The 19,182-nt window shown below is 45.8% G+C and overlaps 2 protein-coding genes across 2 annotated transcripts in view; both read right to left on the reverse strand.

The window, feature by feature from the left end:
- LOC126581212 (beta-hexosaminidase subunit beta-like) overlaps positions 1–2,354 on the reverse strand; it is a 4,993-nt gene extending 2,639 nt beyond the window's left edge. Inside the window, exons 1-2 of the mRNA XM_050244714.1 lie at positions 2,104–2,354; positions 1,924–2,003 (exon numbers count right to left, since the gene is read on the reverse strand). Coding sequence (XP_050100671.1) covers positions 1,924–2,003; positions 2,104–2,212 — 189 coding nt within the window. The 5' untranslated portion in view covers positions 2,213–2,354. The remainder of the gene's footprint in view (positions 1–1,923; positions 2,004–2,103) is intronic.
- Positions 2,355–4,947: 2,593 nt separating this feature from the next.
- Positions 4,948–19,182, reverse strand: part of LOC126574473 (protein disks lost) — an 80,815-nt gene continuing 66,580 nt past the window's right edge. The window contains exons 2-12 of the mRNA XM_050234698.1: positions 18,193–18,275; positions 12,617–14,587; positions 12,347–12,503; positions 11,988–12,269; positions 10,667–10,798; positions 6,598–7,620; positions 6,388–6,514; positions 5,961–6,308; positions 5,673–5,876; positions 5,373–5,560; positions 4,948–5,279 (exon numbers count right to left, since the gene is read on the reverse strand). Of these exons, the coding sequence (XP_050090655.1) occupies positions 5,124–5,279; positions 5,373–5,560; positions 5,673–5,876; positions 5,961–6,308; positions 6,388–6,514; positions 6,598–7,620; positions 10,667–10,798; positions 11,988–12,269; positions 12,347–12,503; positions 12,617–14,587; positions 18,193–18,275 (4,671 nt within the window). The 3' untranslated portion in view covers positions 4,948–5,123. The remainder of the gene's footprint in view (positions 5,280–5,372; positions 5,561–5,672; positions 5,877–5,960; positions 6,309–6,387; positions 6,515–6,597; positions 7,621–10,666; positions 10,799–11,987; positions 12,270–12,346; positions 12,504–12,616; positions 14,588–18,192; positions 18,276–19,182) is intronic.

Below are 19,182 nucleotides of genomic sequence, written 5' to 3' on the forward strand. Positions count from 1 at the left end.
CATTTTTGGCGGCGGCACATTAATGTATTTATTTTTGTTTGAAAAGTACATCCTTTAGCGACTTTCAGTCAAAATTTCATGTCATTTGGTCCACTGGAAGCAAACTTATTGAATTAAAGTAACAGTATATTTTGGTCGTCGGTACAAAAATGAAAATTCAACAAAAAACTAATATCAAGTTTAGCCTTTAAACTCGGTAAAACGTTTACCGAATTGATGCAACAATTGTGTGGTGATGATTGTCTATCCTGTGACTGAATTTATGAGTGATATTCTCTTTTCAAAACCGATCCTACAATATCATCGACGATATTCATGTAGGCCATGCTAAGATCATGATTACGCCTTGGAGAATCGAAAAAAGGGCGGTATTTTCTCAAAATTGACTAAACAACCTGGCAAAACAGTTACTTCCGTCTATTACCATGATGGTTTGAGGCGTTTAATGCATCGTATTTCTCGAAATCGGCTAAAATATCGTGAAGAAAGGAATTGAAGCATGTGGCACGATAATGCGCCGTCTTATCGATTCAAGCTTATCACTGATTTTTTGCATTTTCTTCTATAAATAATTTCCCGTAATCACTTGATCTGGTACCATGTGACATTTACCTATTCGGCAAACTTCATTTGCTAGTGCAAGAAAAACGTTACGCAGACATTTTGGCCGTTTAGACGGCTTGTACCGACCACCCAAACATACTGTCACTCTAGGCGCCATAACTTAACTTCCGGTGGACCAAATGTCATGAAATGTGGACTGAAAATGCCTAAAAGATGCACCTTTCAAACAAAAATTCGCACATTAATGTAGCTCCGCCAGAAATCTTCTTATGGGAAAATTCCTGTTTACTTTGCCACAGACCATGTACTATTGAGCCACGAAAGCAATGTGAATGGGTACTCTATTTGGCCATGTGAGAGGATTTTTTAAATTTTGGGCCTCAAACGCGCCAGAACTCGACTACTGTTACTGTTACTACAAGCGATTGGCGTTGGTTTTCCGTTGGAATCTCAACTCATATAATGCGAAGAAGAAGCTGAAGGCCATCTCTAAAGTCGACTTTTTCAAGTGTTTCCAAAGCTGGAAAATCCGTTGGGGCAAGTGCATTTTATAGAGGGGGAATTACTTATTTTGAAGGGGACGAAATTGATTTGCAGGAATATAAAACAGGAACTTTCTAAATAACTCGAAATTCACTCTACTTTCGTAATACAGCAGTAGTATGTATCTTTGAAAACCAATGGTATAGAAACTATGACTGTAATGTGTCAAGTGATGTCGTCCAAGAGCAGTATCAATCAGCAAAACTGAATCCAATTTGAATTGTACTGCTTCCACCAACAAACCAATTGCGATGTCTCCAATCAAGAGACAAGCTTAATGATTGATTAGTACAGTACGTGGTAGCTGTTCTTGAGTAGTTCAGCAAGTAGCAATTAATACAGTGCTGTTCAAACTTGAAATCTAGCGCTAATTCAGCGACAAGCCAACGTGAAACGAAGCGTAGGTGCAATTACTCTGGCACTTGATTCATCAATTAATATTTAGCACGCCACTTGAGCCGCGAGCGGATGGCTTAGCATTGGAAGCGTCTTGCAGAGCGGAGCTATTAGCAACCGCTCTTCTGTTTCAACCGCTACGATAGAGATAACCACCACGAACACCCGAGACCGAAAACGGGTGGATGTAGGAGAGGAGGAGGCTGCAATCAATTCTCATTCGTGCAGTTCATCCCAAAGGGGGGCGATGGTTATCGCTTGTTTGGTAATAAGAAGCCAGCCATCTCATGTCTCTGGAATACAATAGTGAAGATGATCTCTCGATCGCTAGCGAGTTAATCTGGAAGAATCTCTCATTGCTTGCATTGAACCCTTAACACTTAATTCCCCATTTCACGCGTTACTGGTTTCTTCAATTACCTGAAAATGGAACGATCCGGGCTTGATCACGCTAAAGTGCGGCGATTTGGTTTGATTTCTTGGCTTAGGCCACACTTCTCCTGGAACACAACAAACATGAGAGTAGACGTGTCACTAACAGGTCACTAACACCAGAGAGAGAGAGAGAGAGGTCGAAGGGTCACGGTGCTGGTATCTTACCTTTGGTGGCCTTCACCACTGGACCGGGATCGACGATGTAGCCATCGACGCAAACGATCACAACGCACGCGATGCCCAACAGGGATTGCAGGAAGTGAACAGCTTTCATGTTAACCACCACAAGAGATCACGCAGCAAAAAGAACAGCACTCGAATGGTGATGCAGCAGCTCCCGGTTTTTCTTCTTCGAGACCCGGTTCGGACGATCGACCAAGACGAATTGACGATCAGCGCTCGATGGACTCGTACTGCTACCGTGGCGGCCCCGTTTGTGATTTCTCGATGTTCTCCGCCCCGCCCGTGGCGCTTGTTGTTGTTCTCCTGATAGCGCTCTGGAACTCTCAGGACGCTCTTTCTCGCACGCTTTCAAGCAACACCTTTTTTTCGAATCTCTTCGGCACGACGGCGACGGCGTTAACGAATCGTTTCCAACTTCTCTTCACTTTCATTCATCACTTCGCACACAAAGTGCAGCTTCGGCATTGTTAGTGGATTGATTATGTCGTTTTCCGGTAGTCGCCTGTATGTCTCTCTTCTGAAATCTTTTTCGGGATGATTGTTATGAAAATATCTGTTCTTTTTGCCCACATCTGCTGAAACTTCTTGGATGGATTTCTTTTGAAAATAGAAACGATAGTAATTTGTTAAAATGTTGTTCATAAAATTAACATGGTCCAGATTCACCACGGAACGTTGGCCAGCCAGGTGGCATCATAGAGCCAGGGATTCGTGGCACCAAAGGGCGAAAAAGTCGAAGTTTTGTAGTTTCTACACGACGCCAGCGACTGTAGAACGACGCCGATAACGATATTGGCCGGGTGTAGTGGTGCGTTTGCGCACGCTCGCATTACGCGAGTATTAACAAAAACACCGGTGATAACAGCGTGAGTGTCTGTTGTGCTTCGAGTTCGCCGTTTGAAGCAGAAGCCAACTGAACGAGATCGCGAAAGGAGCGTTCCTGTCTGCCGAATAGGGTGATTCACCTAATCAATCAAAAAAATCTACAAAAATTAGCCTTTTTGGTCCGAATAAACCTTAACCGCGCTTAGTAAAAGCTGTAGGTAAAAGAAGATACGAAGAATTACAGAAAAAAGATTCCGTGGTTGTTCGTTATTTAAACCCTATAATTAAAATAAACCAAGGCCGGGGTATGGAAGCCTTCAAGTGCACGGACAGTCATAGTATACGATTTAGGAGGTACTGAACAACAGGCCCGAATTCTTCATCGTGTCCGCTTGCTACACTACATCCCGATTCCCGGCAATCCGAAGACTCGATAGTCGATCCCCCCACATCGCCATTCACAAATTTGGAGAACCAAGATCTTCAATGAGAAGGGCGAGACGCCCCCTGAAGCTAGGATTCCGCTTCCAATCCTACGTACAACCTATTGGGTTGAGCAGCTTCCTTCGTTCCCAAACAGCCAAGAAGGCTTTGTAGCTGATGATTCAGTCTAGCAAGGACAAGTATTATCATCGGCATCGACCTCTCTAACTACGTAATACCAGATCGCTGGAAGTAGGAGAAGCTAATGTTGCTTGCTGGATCCTGTCAGGAACTCTCGGGACAGGCCGTTCAAGAAGTAACGGCTGAAATCTATGATCTAGTCGTTCGACCCCAGGAAGTGATCAAATATCTCGAGGAGATCGAGCCTCAGAATCTGTGTAGAGCATACCACCAGCACGGCACTGAAGACCATCAGTCGGTATGAGTTGCTCTAGAATGCTACTAGCCAGCATAGTCACCTGAATGAATATTTCAGGAATTATCTCCACCGTACACAATGTGCTCCACCGTGGTGCTTATGCGTTTATTATCGCGATCAGTAGCTTCTAATAGTGGGTCTGTATACTTGAAGAGAATGTGCCCAAAGCGATTTAGAGATCTTTTCACATGACCTTTTCAATGTTTCCACAAAACATTCAGTCCGTCTATTGAATTATTGAATTCTTTTTAGAAATAAGTTATGTCATTAGATCAGGCCCAGCATGCATGAGGCATGTCTGCAAAAATACGTCCTCTATCCCGTCAGTGGACTATAAAAAGCTACACAATTATCTAAAAATCTACCCAGCTTCCTTGAAAATATAGATCAGATTAAGTGTTTTAAAGTTCACAAGGATCGGTCCAACACGTTTGATGCTACAATTGATTTTGAATTATTCAATTGGGAAATGCGTTCAATGAATGCACTGAGCAAAGTATGAACCGCGACAATTCCGAAACATTTAAATAATATTATAGAAGAAAAAAATCGTTCGGAAAATAATGACCGAGATTCATTGTACTTAAGAGCACAGCAAAGCCTACTGATGTCTGTTTTACCATGGCAGTATCACAATTATCGTTTTGAAGACGATGATACTACGTGGAATGGAGATTCCAAAGTGTAATCTTCATCGGAGTTTTTTTTTTATGTAGGTATTCGTTCTATTGGAGTCGAATGTCAACCTGTATTACCTAGCAGTGCAATTCCAACTCATTAAGCACGAATAATTCCAGATGGTGCCTAAAGTAGAGCTAACAAAAATAATATGATCATTCAGCAATGTTTTTATGAGATGTAAAAGCCCACTATTGAAACATACTCAATAGAGATATCTATGTAGTATCGACACTCTATCCGAATTGTTAGTTGCACTCTGATAGATTGTCGATACTACATTAGATGCACAAATCACTCAACAAATAATGAATAAGTTTTATCATGCTCGCATCGACTCAATCATTCTCTCAGCATTTTGAAAGAGCTGCTTTATATACTCATGGAAATCGCTGCAATCAGTCTTATAGTTAATATTTCTGGATATGAAACAGTCAGCATGATTTCTCACAAAAAAACGCTTCTCATTGAAAAGGCATTTATTCGTAATGTCACTTAAAGATAGTAAGAGTGTGTCATAATATTGAAATGCAAACGGCATGGTCCAACGATGGCGATGCAAACGGTCACGCTGCGAATGCCGGGCCTGAGTCTTTTGGGGAAAATATGCACAGGTCGTCGGGTAAGTTCTTGAATATCAAAATTCTTCAATACCTCGAGCCAAATCAGAGAGCATCTCCATGAACATTTCCGACTGCGAATCATCCACATTGTGCTGCGAGCGACCAGATTTGGCTTTGGTGCTGTCGTTCAGTACTCTATTGATAACCGTCGAAATCCGATCTAGTGTAGCCTGTGAGGAAGAAAGTGCGAAAAGCAAAATTTTAAAACGGGACATTCTTAATATAAACCAACCATTATTAGTTGGTTCATCAATCAGTTTTACCAGAGGCCACTCTTCGTTGAAAATTGAAACAAACTGATCGTTGAGCAAATTAATTGTTATCAATTCCGCCTCGACCAGAGCGATGATAAACTTGGCATATGTATCGTAATGCACATTGGGTGCAGGATTTTCCTCCATCATTCGTACAAATCGGTTGCTTATCAAGTGTGAAAATATATAATTCGACTCTAAAAGGGGGAGAATACAACAATATAAAAAAAATGTAACAGCAAATACTTGGATGGCAAACGTTTGAATGCTTTGCGTTGAGTTGAGATGACGGAGTTGACGGATTTTTACCTTGCTGTCTTCGTTTGCGCTTGAACTGCTCAATTTGGGCTGGATAAACGAATGAACGATCTTGCGTTGGCGACAATCGCATTGTAGGCGACCCTTCAGCTTCGGTTACCGGTGGCTGGCAGTGTGGTTCTAGCTTTTTGTGCTTCCAGATCTTCACAACAGCTTCTACTATGTCAGGTACGATCAAATCACAACGCGATTTTACTGCAAAGAGGAAACATTAAATTTGTGAATTTGATAATAATCGGATACGACTGCAACTAATGATTGTTGTCCAAAAATGCTTACTTAAAAGCAGGAACAGCTGCAACAGCATGTACGCTAACATGCGGTTCATTGTGCCTGTCATGATGAGCACCGGATCATCGAGGAAGATTTGAGTTTGTTGCAAAAATTCAGATAAATGGTCCACTGTAATACGGTGCGGCGACCTGGCGGCATCATGCAATAACGCTTGCAACGTATTGTAAAGTACAGCAGGCATTACGGGGCCATCAGACGACAGGTTAAGGACTACATTCGCGTTAGCCAATGTTTCCGATTGTTGAATATGAAGCTGATTTTTTTGAGCATTGGGCCGCTGCTTGGCCGTGATCATTGAGCTGGCTTCTCCTTCTATATTTTTGCAAAACAAGTCTAGGGAAGCAAATGGACAATAAATAAATCATTCACAGCGAACGTGTTAGAAGCAGTTTTGAGAGCAACAGCAACGTACCCGTGTCTGACATGTACGACTGGCGCCATTCGTTGGTTTTTTGGATACATCGGTCGAGTGCTATGCTCTTACACGTCTTCCGCACGGCCTCGATCGTTTCCACCGGGAGCAATCCATCAAAAGCATCCTGCAGAAGAAAGAGTAGTTTATAAGGATTGTGAGAAACAATAAGAGAACGTGGCACTCTGGAGAAAAGTAGCAAGCAATTACCGTGATTCGCTTGTTGAGCATTGCTGGCACGTGACTCTCCCAGGTGTCATTAATGTTTTTGAGAGCATCGTCGCAAACGGTCCGGATCCGGGCCATAGTTTCGCGTAAAGTGGTAACTTCAACGACACCGATCCGATCGGTGACCGTTTTCTTCTCCGGCAGAAGGTACAGCATTTGGAAATCCTTGATTACGGCAGAGGTTGCGCGTTCGATGATGAACTCGACCATTCGGCGCACGGAAAGGCTTTGCGATTGCAGAAACGCTTCTGTCAGGCGATGCTGAATATCCATGTGTGAGGGAAGTTTCTGGCTGGTCTGGTGGTTCGTGCCGGTGGTGGACTGAATATCTGCCGCTGGGTCGAACGTGAACGATGCGTCCTGATCTGCGCCGGTCGGTTTCGTGACAGAACCGGAGTATCGTGTCGTTATGTGACGGTAGCGGCCTGTTCGAGATAACGTTTTTTCCACTTTCGAGGGCATCACTGCCACCCGAAAATCCGCTAGAAACGGGCAGGCAGCACTTAGAACACTCTCCAACAACGGATTGAAGACGATCGGTGTATCCGCTTTCTTTTTCGATCTCGTCACAAACGGCACGCTGGCAACGGATGCTTGGTCTGAGGCAATTTCATTTCCTTTTCTAAAACCACCGATCTGCTCCAGTGCTAACTGTTCTATGTTTGCTGTGGGCGATTTTCCATCCACCTTTATCTCACAGTCGGCTTGTGGGCTGTAGTATTCTTCTGGCACGTTCGGTTGATCGAACAACCAATCTAGGCAGGCTCGCACAATAAATTTTGACGTGGGTATGATAAACATTGGGCGGTGTGACGGGAGCTCGCACGTTGCCGTTCCTTGGTAAACTTGGCGCAGCAACCGGAAAAGTTCTTCGTAATAGCGCAACCGAAGCGTTACTGCATCCAGCATGCTAAGGTACTGCGTTATCCACGGAATCGTGATAACAAGCTTCTTCTCCACTACGGATCGCAAAAGAACCAACTTCACATCGAACGGCGGCAGCAGCTGTGGAGGGAAAAATAGTCAAATGTATTGTAAGGTTAGCAAACAAAGGTTAATTATGAATATTAAAGGCAAATTTTGTACTCTTACGTTTCTCATACGATAAAATAACTGAGTACATTAATAATACACGTAAGCAAATAAGTTCTGATAAGAAAGCACAGGGCACACCACATTAATCGACCAATCGATCAATCGATTACGATTCAAGTGAAAAAGACAAGACGAGAGAAAGCAGAGAAGAAAGCGGCTAGATAACAAGTTGATCGATTATAATTTATTTTTATTAAACATGTTTCAATACATTTCTTTACATAAAAGAAATATGTCTGAAAGGTTGTATTTAACATATTATGTTTCTCTAAAACAATTCCCGAAGCAGTTTGTTATAAAAAAAAAACTCCACATTAACGTTATTTTCATCTTCCCACATGAAGTGTAACCGTAATTTGTGTTACAAAAGTTCCCATAAAGGCCATGCAACCAATCTGCTAGCTAACAGATTCCGGACTTTTTCATTTAATCGATATCCAGTCCATCCCAACGCTGATGAAAGTGGGTGTGGAGAATAAACAGGAAATCGAAAGTGTGCGGAACAATAACATGCCAGGGTGAAAAAACAATGACGGTCTTTCCGGACTACAGGGTAGAGAGAAAAAGTATAAACCTCATCACCCCAAAAACCGGAGTTATCCGGGTTCATAGTCTCTCCACACCACCAGAACGAGCATTACCCTGACGGTTCTAACCGCATGGGGGGAGGCGGCGAAAAAGAGATACTATGTACGAGGATGGTAGTCTGTTGTTCCGGAAAAAATTACCGTAATGGTATCTTCTTACGATAATGGTGCTCGTAAGACATGCAACAGCTTTCATGCCTCTCAATGCCCCTAAGTCCCCCCGCGGCGACGCTTCCGCATTCTGTCAACTCATCCAACGGCGCCATTCGCTCTTCAATCAAGGGACGCAGCATGAACAAACACCTACACACTTACAATTCTTAGTCTACGATTCCGGTATGGGATATAAGTAGACGTGCGGTTGTGTGAGCAAAGGATAAGAAGAACGGCACATCCGGCGAAAGCATCCACTTTGCCATCTGGCGGTAGCAATCTCAGAGCGGCTCAACACCTTATGGGCAAGTATGCATCACTTCAACCCACGAGATTTTCTCCGCCCCGAGCTGGCCACGTTGCTCGGCGCCGCAGAAACAATCACACTATTTTATCGGTTTTATGGCTCTCTTTTGTCTTGCTTTAGAAAATTGATTTTCCAACTTAGTGTACCAGCAAAGCCCTAGAGAGACAACCGTGTATCATCCGCCAACACAGCAGTTCTGAGCATGCCCCTTGTTGCCCTGGTGTAGAGAATTAAAAATCAACAGTTTGCTGTTCGGGATTGATGGGATTTACTGCTTCATTCATCCGTCGCGCGAGAGGAAGCGGAAACGATCCAAAATTGAAACGCAGTGTGATGAATAACGCGAGAACAGCGCCACTGGACAGCACTACGTGTTGGTTCAGTCTCTGGTCTTTGGGTTTAGCGATTCTATCCATTTTTTGTGACGCTTGTTCTTATCATGGTGACAGTTTGGTGACAAAGGACGATTAGAATGCAATAACAGACTACCGCATTGCTATAGAAGAATGCTGGCGGCGTGACAGCTGGCAATCATTTGGATTTTCGAAACAATTAAAAGGACCAGTTGTTGAAAAGTAAAGCATAACGATGATGAGACCCGTTTACAAAGGATTACAGTAACTAGACAACCATATCGAGATCGCATCGAAGAAGGGTGCGACTGATTCGGGAGATAATTAACCAAAGCGTAATAAAAGGAATAAAAATCTATCTGATTAATCCTAAACAATTCCTAACTGGTCTTTTATAGCAAAATCATTTAGTAAAAAATTGAAAGTATCTGTTTGGCAAAATAAAGATAAATAGTAAAAATTGAGTATAAAACTCAAATTTTACAGACAAACACAGAACATGCCATTTCAGTGCTTCGATAGAATCCAGCAAAGTGGAAGAACGGGCTATCTAAAATGGGGAAACAACCCCCGGCATTGCAAATCCCAAAACCACTACAAACAAGCGAATAACGCTCGCCGATCATATAAAAGCAACATGCGGAAATGCCGACAATATCATTCGATTGCCTGGAGCTAGAGGAGCTAACGCAAAACAAACATTGAGCAGTGACCAAACCCATACACGGAGGACCGGAGTTGCCGCTCGTGTGACTATGCGCAACAAGCAGAACCAGCAACAGCAGCAGCAGCAGCCGCGTCCCGGTTTTATCCGCTGTCGGAAGTTTTGCAATCGAACGAATGCTAAAGGATTCTTTGTGATGGGGGTTTAGCACGTTGTTCGGGTGCATCACGAAGACCGCAAATAGATCGGATAGAGCCCGAACCACGGAGAGAGTATAGTGAGAGCGGACCGTGCGATTGAGAGGATCCAGGGCGAAACCAGCAGCTTTCTCTGGGCTGCCGGTCGCCGCAGACGCACAACTACATCGACACAAGGGATGCTACTTTCTGCGCATGATACGCATTTTCTTTGTTTTCGCGCTCCCTGCACACATAAACAAATGCAAGGCGACCGGACAAGGCCACAATCACAGAGGCCGGGCCTCGGCCTCGGCCGACCCGTAAGCCGCTGCGACGCTGCGACAAAACGCAGGAAATTGAGAAAATTCCATTTCCAGACACCAGCCGCTGCCAGGACAGAGAGCCTGCGAGCTCGTCTGCTCGTCACTGCGGTGTACGCCACGCCTTCCAGCTTCGGCTGCGACGGCAGGCCACATAGCAAACCCCTCGGTATCGTCGTACGTCTCGGGCGCACCGTGTAGCACCATCGGCCTAATCCATGAATGGGAGCACGGTATTAGCTGTATAAGCCGGTCGAGATCAAGGAACCCTGTCATTGTCTGGCGATTGTCCTCCGGCTTCACTAAGAACGCCGTTACACTAACACCATAGACCGCGACCAGGTGGTGCGTTGCTGGCGATAAATGATTCACATGACAAACTACCGTTCTTACCGTGTTGCGTAGCTCAATTTGCCGATTGTCCACCAGAATGCTACGGTAGCCCTCGTACTGGAACGGGCGCGCTATAATGAATCCCACGAACTTTGCCAACACTCGCATCGTGGACATGGATTCTGGCGATACCTGAAACAAGTAAGGGGATTTATGTCATTCAGTTTTCACGAGAAATACAAATATTCAGCCCTAACACTGGAAAGTCTAGTGTTGGTTGTGCAAATGTAATAAAAACAAATAATTACGAAAACACAACCGCTACCGACACGATGGAGACGCCTGGTAAGCCACGGTGGCGCTGATTTATTTCATGGACCAAAATCTGTCATTCATGGAGTATTTTCATTGCGCAACACTTTGAATCAAAGTTACTAGAAGCATATTATGATCTGGTGAGATTTCGTCACACTTTCTACGCCACGAAATCAGTAGCGGTGTTTGGCAACGTTCCACCAAACCAACGGTTGCTCCCCTATTTACTTTCCAATGTGGCGCGAAACGAGTTCAACGAACTCATGGTGTGGCTGCAGGTTGGCTACCATTGCCTACAGAGGCTTTGAGCGGCAAATCAAATTGTCCTATAAAAGGGACTCCTCTCCTATTGCCGCCACGATTTGCGATGCAACATTCCGCAAACGCCAACCGAAGGGTGCCCCACCAAGCAGCGAGCAGTACGCACGACGGTGAGGATACTTCCACGACCGCGTCATACCAACAACAGGCGGTTGGTTATCGATCCGTTTCGGGGCGCTACTGCGTATCTATGAAGCGCGCACACCCCACACCACGCCATCGTGGGTAGGTGGATGATGTGCCGGAGAGAGATATTTTCCTGCGAATTGATAATATTCTGCGCAACGCTTGTCAGGTGACGCTACCATGACGTGCCACACTCGAAATGCGGGCAAACAACTGGTGGTAGGAATGCTGACAGAACAGGAATATTAATTTCAAGCATCTCGGAAGCATTGTGATTAGGCAGGAATTTCCTGCCTTGATTGGCCTTGGGGCTCGGCAGGTGCGATAGCTATAATAAGAAACTAATCAAGCAGCAATTCATTGTTCCATGCTGACCAATCATTCAGACCGAATGTGTTTCGATGAAATTGGAGCAACAATTTACAATCCACCACTTTCTCTGAACAAACTTGCAAATGACTTATTCTCAGGTGGGTTCACGTGACACCTTGGCACGATGATAATGCGTTGTTTTATCAATATTCCTCAATAGTCGGATTGTCAGTTGGTGGAATGGCTGTGCAAGAACGAAACAAACAAAAAATGTTGCTTCCACCGTTTGTGCCACCCCTATACGTACCACATACTCGGACCGGCCCTGGTTTTCCGGGATGGCAACGTTGAATATTTCGTATGTTGAACCGTTCATCTGGAGCAGCTCGTGTATCAGGACCACCTTCAACTGCTCGATAAAGATCTGATGGTTCTCGCTGGCCAACACGAAATCACGGAAAAAAACCTGATTCCCCGGAAACAGGTACTGCGTGGAAAAGAGGCTCGGTGCTACCAGGCGCGCCCGTAGCTTGGACAGTTTCGTCAGATCAATGCTCGGCAATGCCATCTGCAGTTCGCTCGCAGAGTTCTAGGGATGGAAAGAAGAAAGGGAAGACAGTCGGTCAGTCGGGCTTAGCACTCAATGAAGGTGCAAATCTTACTCACATCGAAGTTACATGATATTAACAGTTGAGCACAGAACAGCTTGGCCAGGTGAGCCATGTTGATGGGGTGCTGCAGGATCTCCATCATGGAGCGGACCTTCGCACCAAGCTTCGCCTCGAATTCCCATCCCGAATTCAGATGCTCGGTTTCCCATATCCTAGATATTAAAGATCAATTAGTTTTTTTTTCATTTGGATGCGTCTATATGTCGATCGTCTAAGCATGTAACATGTGCATGCGCATTCGTATATTGAACGAATCAAAACTCACCTCAAAATGGTGTAGAACGAATCGCGTTGCTTGTTAAACGCACCAAACTCCTTGGGTGAAGGGAAGTGATCCTTCGTATCGTTTTCCTGCTGGTAAAACACGTTCTTGATGCTGCTGTTGGCCCACAGCTCACCGTTTGGACCACCGGCGCCGACCACGGTCGTCGCTGTGGTTTCGAGTTTCAGTTTTTGTGCCAACACCTCCCGCAGGAAGCCGTTTAGTGCGGGTTGGAGGGCACTGAGCTGCTCGTTCTCTACCACAACCCGCAGTGTGGTGCAGTCGAGCAACGCCAGCAGCTGCCGTTGCTGGTGCAGTACCTCCGTCGCAAAGTAAACGCAATTGTGAGGGTTCCGCAGGATGCTGGGCAGTGAGTCAACGCTACACTCGCTACTATCAGCACCACCACCACTCTCAGTCAGCACGGTTGGCACGATGTAGCGTTCCGCGCTCACCAAGTTGATAAGATATGCCAGCTCGTTCAGTAGGTTCGGTACCAAGTTCAGATCCATCAGAAGACCATACACGGCCACCAGCCGGTCGATTGAAGCTCTCCGCCTAACACGATCGAAATCTATAACCAACAATTCTCTCGGTGCAAGCTCCGCTGGCTCCAGTGGCCCAGTGAACGGTTCAATATCAACCCTGTCAGTCACAGATTGAGGCGCTGCACTTGCTTGCCCTTCTTCCCACTGCGCTAACTCTAAATGTTGCGATTGCTTTGCATGACCGCTCCCTGAGTGACGGCGAGCCCGTTCCGCCTGGATGTCGTTTTGAATCTCCGCCTTGAAGGTGCGTAACATTCCCCGGGGGTCATTGCCGCCCGTACCGTCGGTGCTGTCGAGCGACACGAGGTGATTGTCAAATTTAAGCGAAGATGAATTAAAATCGTGCCTCGCCGATACCGTATGGCTGACGGTGGTCGGTGCAATACGTCTCCGTTGACCTTTTTTGCTACCTCCCGCAAGGTCGGTCTGCTGCTGATGCTGTTGCTGGTAGGATGCAGATTTGTTCAAGTTGGAAAATTTCATTTTACTATCCTCTCTTCCACTATCACCGGTGCCTTTAACCGGAGTGGAAGTTGCAGGACTGTTGGCGCTCAGCTGGGGGAACTCGTTGTCCTGAAACAACGAGCTGTTGTTGTTGCCGCATCCGGCGCTTTGCTGCAGGCCAGGGCTCGGCTCATTACCACTATGATTGCCGCTGCTGTTCATCGCCGATGAGCGACGGTTTTTGTGGGACTTCAAAGACGGCGTCATCAGGAAGTCTCCGAGACAAGGGGAGCTGGTTTTACTGCGCCGGCCACCGCCATCCTCGGCAATGCTGCGAAACTGCGGTCCATTAGAAGCATCCTGACTGTGGTGACTAAGGCCACCGTTGCTGCGCTGGTTCGGTGTCCCTCCTTGGAGCTTCTCCCGAGCGATGGGTGTGCTGGTGTAAGAGAGCAATTGCATGCTGCTGTTGCTGTTGTTGTTGTTGTTGGTGCTACCACCAACACCACGATTTGCATTGCGTGGAGGTGTTGCACAAACCGGTGGCTGACCGGCGGAGCGACACCGTGACAGATTGCTGCCGACGTTGGGTGTCGAACTCACGCCAATCACGGGGGAGTCTGCCGGTTTGCTTGATCGTCCATCGTCCTGGTTCACTGTGTCAGTGGTGGTGGTGGTGGCAGTGTTGCTGCTGACGGGTTTTCGATCCGGCTTATCCGGTCCGTGGTTATCGAACAGTTTGCGTTTTCTCAAATGGGCCGAGCTTCCGGTGGTGTCAGGTTCAGTAGTGCCGGAGACGAACGATCCCTCCGCCAATCGGTCTCCCTCGCTGGTCGGTGGAGCTGTCGGTGTGCCGCCAGTAGTCGTTGGGTCATCAGGACCGATGATTGACAGTTTCCGCCCTGCCCCGCTCGTCTCGAACGCATTACCGGATGATGTCTTTCTCGGTGTATCGCATCTCGGCGGTGCGTACTTGCCAGAGCTGTAATGAAGCGAAAAAGCCAACAGTTTTAAGCTACCGTATTGACAGCCATATTCATAATATCATGGACGAAGCGAGGGTGATAGTTTAATCAAATACAACAGAAGAAGTTGTTTGCTAAAGGAATCCACCAAAAAAAAACCAGCACTATTTGTAATTTGCATCTCAAAGCATATGTGGAAATGATACATAAAATGTGCTGATTTATACTTTTCCATCTCTCTCATTCTCTTTCTCTCTCGGTTTGCTTTTTACTACAAGCGAGTTCAATCTTAAAACAAAAAAACCAAGAATCAAACAAAGAGAAATACAGAAACAGAAGTGAGTACGGTGAGAATAACGAACCCATTAAGATTGGGGCGTCCGATAATGGCAAAAAGGCACAGAGAGCTGAGCTAGAAGAAGAAGAAGGATTCCCCTCGCCACGTGTAGTCGCCGTTCTGTTGTGTTGTGCAATTAAACTAGATACCTAACACCCGAAAGACTTCCGTAAGCCAAACAGCAAACGAGCCACCGGCACCCGACATCCCGTGCGTTCCCATGGTCTAAGCCCCGGTGGTCCCTCTATCCGCGCACTGTTGTCGACCGGAGGTTCAAAAGTTATTCGCTATTTTCTGCTTCTGCTTCTGTTGCGTAGCACTACAATCTGCCTCCCCAAAAACCGGCGTAGCAACGACCGTGTATGCGTGTATGCTCCACCCCGGAGCGGGGGGGCTCCACCATCACCACCACCCCTTCGCTCTTCTTCGCTTAATCATGTAGCTTTAAATAGAAATGGTTCGCGCACCAGCGCGCACACAAGAAAGTTCAAGGTCGAGCACAAAAGCTCCGCTCGCAACTAGCATATGACAGCTACAGGCGGGCGCCGCTCGGCAGCTCCACCTCGCACCTGCAGACCCCCCCGGCCCCATCCTTCCCCTTGAGATCAACAGACCAGCCCACACCGGGCCGAGCTGTCAACTTCCGCTGCTGGACGCGTGGTGGTCCCGAGAGCTGCGGGCTCTGATGTGGTGTTCTCGCACCGTCTTCACGATCGGACGCGTACGTTCACGCTCACTCTCCTTTCCTTTGGTAAACCTATTTCCTTCGGCGATCGTGAGAGCGCGTATGTCGTGGACGCGTTCCCCCGTGTGCTCGCCAATCCGTCTCGGAAAGACAAAGCTTTAGCATGGCTGCGAGTAGCGATCCTATAGAGCATTTATCGATCGCACTGAAGCGATTTTTTTTTTGTATGTTAACCGTTTATTATCCGAGCAAGCAATTAGTGGCAGCATGAATCACTTTTATAGGGAATGATTGAAGCATTTTGTGGAGCATGATAGATCTTCTTCAATTTAATTCTCACAAATATGTTGTTGATCTGAACCACCGATTCTTCTCCTTCGAATTCTTATTCAACTAAACCAAAAAGAGATATAGCATCGCCGTCTTGAGAGTGTCAGCGGACATTAATAACAATCTTACGAAATAATGGTGTTCAATGAATGTTCTTGTAATAAATATACGGAAGTTTAATAAATACTTGCCCATCGTGAATCTTGCAACAGCTAAACAATTAACTTAATCAGAGACCGGCATAAATGAACAGAAATGCCTGTCAATGTTCGAAAGAAATGTCGAGTTATATACCAGGTGTATGCATATGAATCCGTTGTTTTCATTCTAAAGCTATATCTACGCCAAATGGAGCTGTAAAGCCAGTCTAAGTGTTTTATGTTGTTAATTAGGCATCCGTTAAACATAATCGGTATGCATTTTTTCTAATTTCACACTATAACAAATATTTTCATTACGATTAAAATGGCAAGTTCCGTTCTCAAAAACCGCCATTCGCCGACATCGTTGGTTTTTTGCCTCCATCTCAAAAAATCGGTGGCCGAATCGCATCAAATTTTTATTGAAGGTTACGGTGGGTATGCTCTTACTGAAACACAGTGCAAAGTGCTGTTTAAAAAATGTTAAAGTAGTGAAATAAATAAGAGAACCTCCAATCATAGAAAGTGTTAGAAGTCATCAAATTGCAAGCCTTATTGGCCAAAACGGTTACTAATGATCATTACAAGCAAGAATTAATCAATTTCGACCGAGACTTGTGAAAAAAAAATCAAGCAAAGTATCAAAAACGACAAAATTGACCTATTTTTCTCGATGAAAATGCACCGGCACCGCGCGGAATATCGGCCAAGGACACGATAAAAGCCACAATTGGTAACAATTACCACTTGCGGCTAACTCACCAGACTTGACTCTATCAAATGAACAAGCAATTGCATCTTTGCGACAGGTAATGGCTGAGCTGCGCTTCCTTTTGTATGAAAATTAGAGAAAATGAATGGGTTTTGAAAGATATAGTTGAAATGTGTAGCTAACGGCTGCCATCACTTTGGAGAATAAATGATTATCCGTTTTCCCACAATAAACGTTTCTTTTTTCGAAAAAAAACAACGGTTTCATATGCATACACTTGGTACTAACTGATTTGATGTTAGCGTAACAATGTACTAATATTTCTTGTATTCAATTTCAAATCACATAGCAAAGAGACAAAAAAAACAACGAAAAGAACGAATAAAACGACATAAAACTGTTGAACCCTGTTGGAGTGTCTCGGAGTGAACCAACTAATAAAGCAAAAGCACCACATCCCATCAGCGGCATGTGCAGGGATGTAGAACAAAAGGCTTCTGGAGAAGGGAGCGCATCATTATGCGAGCGGTAACATTGGCCGCAGTTAAAAAGTCAATGGTCTCAGTTTCCACATCCGGTCGACCCCCACCCCGGGCACCGGAAAGGGGTTACGAACGATACACCCGGTGGGCCGGTGGAGCAACAATTTGGTGGAAAATGTAACGGACAAAGACTCATCGCCGCGCTCTCTGGACTCGCCTCGCATGAATTGGTGGCTGCGAGCGATGGTTGGCTAAGCCGAACGTCGGGCACGGTAACGACCTCATGGTCAGGGTCGCGAAGCCAGACGCCACCCGAAGTTGGGGTGGGGTTTTTTTTTTTTTGTTCAGGTGTCCACCAACATATTTCCAGTCGGTAGTCGTCTCTCGGTCGTCGGCATTCTCGCCATCCGTTTCTCACTCGCATCCTCCAACCTAAAAGGGAATAGGAACTCCTATGTTACACCATTGTTACGATCTTCCATGGCGCTGTGTGGAATAATGTCTGGTTGATGGTGGCGCGCGGAATGTATCGAATGCGAAACTAAGGCCCATCGTTGTTGCCCGCAGCTCGTGTGAAGATGATGATTAGTCAAGTTCAAGTTCGGCTATTTGCCTTCTGGGCGCTAGAGCAGGACATAACACAACGAACGTGTGCTGGAACGTGGTTCGCCCGCAAAGCACGGCCAGAGGCCAAAGAACTTTCATTTTTATGCCACCCTTTGCTTTGGCCACCCATCCGTTGACATTGAAGTATTCGCTAGTGCTGGCCAGTTACTCGGATTGGATTGAACAAGTCTATGATGTAAGGTTTGTAATTAGCATTTCAGTTGGCAATTAAATACAAATGTTCATCTTGTATTGAAATCTGTTTGTTTTGAGAAGGAAACTATTTTGTTGAAGAAATATTCAAAATTAATCCAACAATCGTGTACTTACTCTTCCGTTTGTGAGTGAATGAAGCCGATGAAGTAGTTGGCGAATGCCTCGATGGACTGATGATGATGCGAAGATTCATGTTTCTGTGTTCCATTCGTAGTAAATTGAAACATCCCATAGACGAACGAGGGAACCGAAAATGGAGAAGAACAAAACGAAAGAATGTAAAACATTAGTAAACTATCAGCACAGAAACATCAAACGAAGCATTGCGGTTCTGGGTGATGCCGACTCTTCGACGTCATCTTCTTCGCACGAACGTACGTAACCCCCCGAAGAAGAAGGAAGGGTTTCGGTTTCAGCGAGATCGTACTGCTTCACGCTTCGACGTCGGATTGAACACAATACGGCTTACTATCGGCCAGTTTCGTACCTGCCGCGATCACGATTACCTTCACAAACCGCTTCTGCTGCGTGTGAATGTTGTTGCGTTCATTGACATACGGCTGAAGATCAAGAGCAACCATTAACCATCATCATCATCATCATCATCACCGTCATCAGTCAAGAAGTGAAGCAGGTAGTTTGCGAATTTGCTTTTACTTGGCGGTGAAGTGTTGGTGAACATTGTCGCGCATTCGCTAAAGGATTTAAGGCCACCAGCCATACTAGTCCAAAGCGAGCGTTTCTCGTTTTGCTCTCCTATCTCCGCCGCTTCCCACAGCTACACAGTTGCGCCCCGTTCGTAACCTTCCCAGCGAGTATTTCCAACCACTTCCCACTTCCTAGACCGCTTGTCAAATATCGACCCTCTGTGGGGTCGCGATCGCGAGGTGTGTGTTCAATTGACCGAAAAACCTCCAATGCGGATAACCTTCGCTTCGGAGGATATGACCGGACTGAATTCCGAAATTCGCTAACCGCCCAAACACCACACCGCTTGGAAACCTGATCTTGGTGACACACATGTCGCCGCAGGTACGGCTCGGTAGGACGGGATGTGGTCTCTCCGCAAAATTCCGCGCCTTCACCCCGTTCCGCGGCTTCTAC

Source organism: Anopheles aquasalis, chromosome 2 (genome assembly GCF_943734665.1).
Source record: "Anopheles aquasalis chromosome 2, idAnoAquaMG_Q_19, whole genome shotgun sequence".
NCBI classification, from domain to species: Eukaryota; Metazoa; Arthropoda; class Insecta; order Diptera; family Culicidae; genus Anopheles; species Anopheles aquasalis.